We start from the raw sequence: 6,027 nt of genomic DNA, 5'->3' as shown, positions 1-6,027 counted from the left end.
TGTCAGCATGCTGATAAATAGTTGGCTTTAGCCTGAATGTTCTGTCTCCCAGATCTGGTTCCACCAGCTTGTTGCCAGAGTACGACGCTCATCTCCACACTGTAGTCGCTGAATCAGTTAAAGGAGCAGTCCCACATGATGGAGACCGACAAGAAGGTCAGTAGAGAGGCAGGCTGTGTTGAGGAAAGACTGGAGGTCTGAGCTCCTGGCCTTGCTCCTTCAAACATGAAGACGTAAACTCTCCACTGGGTTTGGACTGAGCTTAAACCTGCAACCACATGACTTCAGGACTGTAGACGTGCTGCCAGCACGGAGTGACTCAACTGAGCTTTAATGACACAGCTGGTTTGTCTACACCAGGGATCTCCAACTCTGGTCCTCGTGAGCTACTGTCCTGCTGGTTTTAGATGTTTCCGTACTGCAACACACCTGACTCACAACACCCCAAAGCCCAAGATGCTCCCATGGCTTGGACACCATTTACAGGAATTCTGTTCTGTTGGACGACATCTAATACAATATTTTACCTCATTAGGAGAGAAAACGTGACTTTTTTTGTAATGATACAGACACAGCACATGAGCACTGACAGACAGTCTGCTATAATATTACAGTGTACAGCTGTTCTGAACTGACCTGGACATCACCCAGTGGAGCTGCATGTGAAAACACAAACGTTCAAAGAAGTCGGATTGGACATGAGACAAACTTTATCCTGCCAGCTTGAGCCTATGTGCAAACAGAGCAGGTCTCTGTCTGAGGTCTCCCACTGTCAGTACTGGTATCATCCCTTTCTGTAACTGGTTTCTGATCAAATAAATTCATTAAAACCGGCACCACTCTGGTTCCTGTGGAGCCCCCTCGTTCTATCTGTAGCTACCAAGGACATCCCCAGTAACATCCTACCAACCCTGAAGGATAAATGTTAAAGAGAAATAAAAAGAATACATAAAGACATATCGATTTGCATTTTTACTGAAAATATTTATCAGTTCCAAATATTGGTTTTGGTGCCCTTGAATGCTAATGATTGGTATCGACCCTTGAAAACACACATCGGTTGACCCTGATCCACAGCAAGCGAGTAGACGTGTAGTTTCTGTCATGCAACTAACGTGACAACGTCTGGGAAACTTCTGTCGGTGAGGGTTGATGCTGAACTTGTCAGACAATTCAAGTAATGGCAGGACAACACCAGATTACAAAGCAGCTACGTGACCACAGCATGCTTTCTGCTTCACCCAGAGGCCACCCTGACCTACACCAGACAGATCGGTTACAGTGGTAAGACCATATCTGACACAGATCTCCTGCTGTGTGCGGCCTGAAGACCTTTACTATGACTTCAACATGCCTTTTGCAGAGACTCAGTACAAGCAGCTGCAGTCAGGATGTCACAGTGGATGTTTGCAACTTGGATTGGTAGCAACATGAAGCCTTGAGTTCCGGTCAGCGGCGTCACTGCGTATATGTGGTGCTTACCGATTCCTCTGGCGGCCGGTTGATCTTCGGCCAGTCGACTGATGGACCTTTGACCTGCAGGAATCTGTGGAAGAGCCTCTTGAAGCCATCGAAGTCTTTTCTGGAGATCTGAAACAGAACAAACCAAATATCAGCTTTAATAAAATATTCACACCGAACCACCACAATACGGATCCAGAACAGCAAAACGTACTGTTAACGGCAGCTGTTCTCTGTTTTGTTTAAAGTGAATAAAACATTAACATATATAGAGTAAAGTCTCTCTGTACGCTGCCTTCACTAGAATAAAGAACACAGTCGTGATTCGATAATCGACCCTTAACAATCCTAAACCTGCTGTCTGACAGGTTTTTAGGAAAAACCAACAGAACCCATAAAAACAGCCTTAACATAGCGACAGCCTTGGATTGTGACTCCGACATGACATTTAATGTCACCAATCAGGATGACGGCGTATTATCTGACTGAACAATCCCACAGATTGGCTACGTTCACACTGCAGGACTTGATGCTCAATGAGGATTTCTTTGTGACTTCCTTCACGTTTCCAGTTCAATGCGACTTGTATGTGATCTGCTGTGTGAACTTCATACGAGCCAAAAGTGTCCCGCATGCGCAGAAGAGGACACGACGACGTCACACGCAGCGAGCGTGCTCAGTGTTTATGGAAGTAAACATGGATGGTAACGGTGGAGCGTATCTGCCACTCCCCCGCCGCCACCGATGGAGGAAACAGAAGTGTGAGCGCTAACTAAACTAGCATCAGCAGCCAAGTACTGCCTGTGTGTTCTGGACACTTCCACCCCGTCAGAGCGCTGCCCCGGGGTGGAAGTGTCCCCCGACTGGGATGACTATTCATCATTGATTGGGCCTGAATATCCAGAGAGCAGAAAGTTCTATTGGGACCAGCCCTACTAGTTATTATAACAACTATGAACAATAATTAACTTATGAGCCTTCCAGCATCAAGCCCTCCTCGTATCTGGACCTCCGTCTTGACAATCCGACAGCCTTGATATCCGACATAGAAGAAGGTTTCACATTTAGTGTCGGATTATCCAGTCACGACTGTATTTGTTATTGGGATGCATTCGTTTTTGGTTTTGGCTTTATAATGAGATTTTCTGACAGTGACTAAATATCAGGGGATTTACTGGTGGATCAGGAAGTGCTCGCCATCGCCAAACAAAACACTGACTGACTGGATTCTAAAGGACGTGTGACATAATCATCAAAGTGAGGTGAAGGTTTCAGGTCTGTTAAAAAGTGTTTTACTCTTGCTGTACTTTGAGCCCCGGCTGCAGCTCAACTGTATTCGTCTGTTGCCAGATTTCACTGAACATGTGTGCGTCCATGCTGATGTGCAGGACCTCCAGGTGGTTCACCTCCAGGTCCCCAACGGGCCACAACTCTCGCAACACAGTCTTTGAACTGTGTGTTAATATGACCTCCATGTATGCAACTGGACCAGGTAAACAAATAAAATCAATGAGCTGCAGATCAGAGGTCCGATCAGGGCATCCTTAAATGAACCGATTATTTGTAAGTTATGTAAAAATGCCAGATAAGGGATGTTTGCAGAAGGAGTTTTTTTTTCTGGCTTTGTGAATTCAAACCTGAACAAAAGAGGAACATAAGTAAGAGAGATATGAGGTCAAAGAACAGCATTAAACAAAGCCGATGACTTTCTGTGCAACAAGTGCCAACGATCTGTGATTCATGCATTCAAATGTGGAATAAATTTAACTAAAAACAGCAATAATTTAATCCCCCTGCAGGGAAACCAACATCCTGTAACGTCCTAAACATCCCCGTAGCTTCTCGCGCTGCGTTTTTTTCCCACCTCTGCTTCCACCTTGTCGGCCGTCGTGAGCAGCGTCTCCAGCTCGCGGTGCATCGACTCCTCGTGCTGCTGACGGAGCTTCTCCTGGAACTCTGTCATGGCTCCTCTGGTCAGATCTGCAAACAGACAAACACGTCCTTAAATACTGGAAAGTTTAAAGTCGCATCCTGTTGCTAAAATGCATCTAAAACATCTCATGAAGGACCCTGAGAGCCCCGAAACTTATTAAACTCTCTAATTAAACCCATCCTGACCATGTGATGTGGATTCTCCTTGCATTACGTACTTTGTCTGATTTAAAATGACTAAAATTTAAGAAAAAAAAGTGGTTTGAGTGTAGCCTGAACGGTGTTTATTACCTGTGTCCTGTGCTAGCATCCTGTCGTGATCATCATGTCAGAACAGTTACGGTCGGTGCATCGGAAACAGTTTTTCTTTCATTTAATTTTCTGCATTTCCATAAAATCAGACGTTGCTGAAAACACTGACATTGTGAGACTGTTTCACCCAAAATACGACTTTTTAAACCCTCAAACATCTAGAAATTGAACATAACGGCTTTTTAAAAACACAAAAATAGAAAAAAAAACACGTTTTTGTTTGTCTAGCGAGTCTTGCGAGTTCACAGTTTGGTGGCTGATTCACAAGATGTAACCGAATATTTAGAGTATGTGTCCTAATCTCCAAAAAGTTGACCTTGAACAACCTCCGAGTCAAAGCAAACTGTCTCGCTGTTAAAATGCACAACTTACACAAAGACATCTTTCTATGTAGATTAAATCCTGCACCCTTTACATGTTTCTGTATTCTGCACCAATAAAAAAAGCAGACTTTTTAATTAATCTGACACCTTTCAATACTTTAACGCTTAAAACAAATCCTCTACACCAGGACAGAGACATTTAATGAGTGGATGAGCAGCAGTATTTCTAACATACCACAATGAAAACAGGTCAGAAAAAGAAATAAAGCACACTGCAAAGCACCAAAGTGAAAGTATTTGTGTCAGTGCTGAAGCTGTGGTTGGAGTCACTTGAGTCTTTTTTCACTAAAACATCACGTCTGAACGGCTGCAGGCACAAATCAGACAATCAACCATCAACACTGACACCAAAGAGAGCAGAACCGTCCAACCAAACTTCAACCGAGACGTGAACTTACCAGCCACAGTGAGAGACATGTTAGCTCAGTCTGCTTAAAGAACAAGAAACAGAAGTGATAAGGTTCGCAGACAGGGAGCAGCTTTCACAGCAAGTCCATGTGTTTGTTAAAAAAATGGTCCCAAAGAAAAAAACCCAAAGTGAGCAGCTGTCAGAGTCGCCTCATCCTCAGAGTAAGCTCCCCGATGTGCAGCGCCGAGCCCGAGCCCAACACAAGGCCTGCCCACAGACACACACCAATCGCACACGGCCGCGGTGTGAACGTGAGTGTGTGTAACAATGCGTATAGGGCGGCACTGTCACGAGAAACCCTGACCTGCAGCTCACACACACTCCTGAGCTTTTTAAAGTCTTGTTTTATGTCACAGCACACAAACACCAGCCAGCGCTGCAGCAATAATCTGGTTAATGAATGACTTGATGGCTGATGAATGGATGAAGTCGTTTTCAGGGTTTCTACAGAGTCACCACGTAATTATTAATTGTTTCATGATCATTCTGTCCAAAGTAGAAAAGATATCAATAAAAACCTGTAATTAAAAAGGTTTAATTGCTTTTGAGAAGTTTTATTTTCGTCTTCCGGTAATCTTTTTTTTATTTAGATCTTTTGGTAATCTTTTTTTTATTTTTGTCTTTCAGTAATCTTTTATTTATTTTTGTCTTTGGGTAATCTTTTTTTTATTTTATCTTCCGGTAATCTTTTTCTTGAGGTAGTTTTTGCTGTTTGCTGATGACGTGTTGGGATGCTGTTAATGCCTCACTTCAACAAATTCAGACATGTTTATTCTTCAAAATCAGAAGTTCATTTAACAAAAAAATCTCTTGAAACCAACGCAGCCATACAATAACACAACACAATCTAAATGAGCAAAATCCACATTGAAATGGGGAAGACTCGGATCAAAGACTCATCGGAGCAGAACTATGAACCTTTCCTTAATGAAGCTTTATCGTTGCTGTTTAATTAGTGCAGCCGTTTAATGATTTACAACCTGAACCATGTGAAGCAGTCAGTCAGCCGTCATGTGCACAAGCAGAAGAAAGATGGACCTAACATTTTATTCACAGTTGATTAACCCATCAAGGCGTTACTTCTGAATGAATAATTTAACCCAAATAATATAAGACAAGTTCTCAGAGCCCACAGAGATGTCTTGTTTAGTCCTGAACTGAAAAACATTCAGCTTTCCAGGGAGGTTCTGCACAATTTATGCAGCAAATTGATGCTATTTGTGTTTGATGAATGCAGGTCGTCTGCTGGCTGTGAAACACTTCAGGAAAAAAATGTTAATATTACTTAACAAAGGACTTAAATCTGTTCACCAGCCCATCATGAGAAACAACAAAATATTTCAGCTTCCCGAAGTTCATCCGCTAATCATGAGTGGTTAATTCATCCAGCTAGGTTGTATTGATTAGTAACTGATTGATTAATGATAACTTCAGGGATTTCTTTTGTTTTTTTTATCAGGGAAAACACCCGTCACAGCTTCACAGGCTGAGCAGGCGTCATGAAATGTCGTGTTTTGTTCAACTAGCAGT

The 6,027-nt window shown here is 42.9% G+C and overlaps 1 protein-coding gene across 2 annotated transcripts in view; it reads right to left on the bottom strand.

Annotated features, from left to right (window-relative positions):
- Positions 1 to 6,027, bottom strand: part of LOC103370702 (UTP--glucose-1-phosphate uridylyltransferase) — a 15,046-nt gene that overhangs the window by 7,463 nt on the left and 1,556 nt on the right. The window contains exons 1-3 of one of the 2 annotated variants that reach the window (XM_008299835.1): positions 4,487 to 4,669; positions 3,326 to 3,441; positions 1,483 to 1,590 (exon numbers count right to left, since the gene is read on the bottom strand). In XM_008299835.1, the coding sequence (XP_008298057.1) occupies positions 1,483 to 1,590; positions 3,326 to 3,441; positions 4,487 to 4,505 (243 nt within the window). In that variant the 5' untranslated portion in view covers positions 4,506 to 4,669. Of the gene's footprint in view, positions 1 to 1,482; positions 1,591 to 3,325; positions 3,442 to 4,486; positions 4,670 to 6,027 lie in introns of those variants that run through there. The other variant, XM_008299843.1, reaches the window with a different exon arrangement.

The sequence above is a fragment of the Stegastes partitus genome, unplaced genomic scaffold (genome assembly GCF_000690725.1).
Source record: "Stegastes partitus isolate 25-593 unplaced genomic scaffold, Stegastes_partitus-1.0.2 Scaffold31, whole genome shotgun sequence".
NCBI lineage: Eukaryota > Metazoa > Chordata > Actinopteri > Pomacentridae > Stegastes > Stegastes partitus.
The sequence above is the reverse complement of the archived record's forward strand: the minus strand, read 5'-3'. Positions and strand labels throughout refer to the sequence as shown.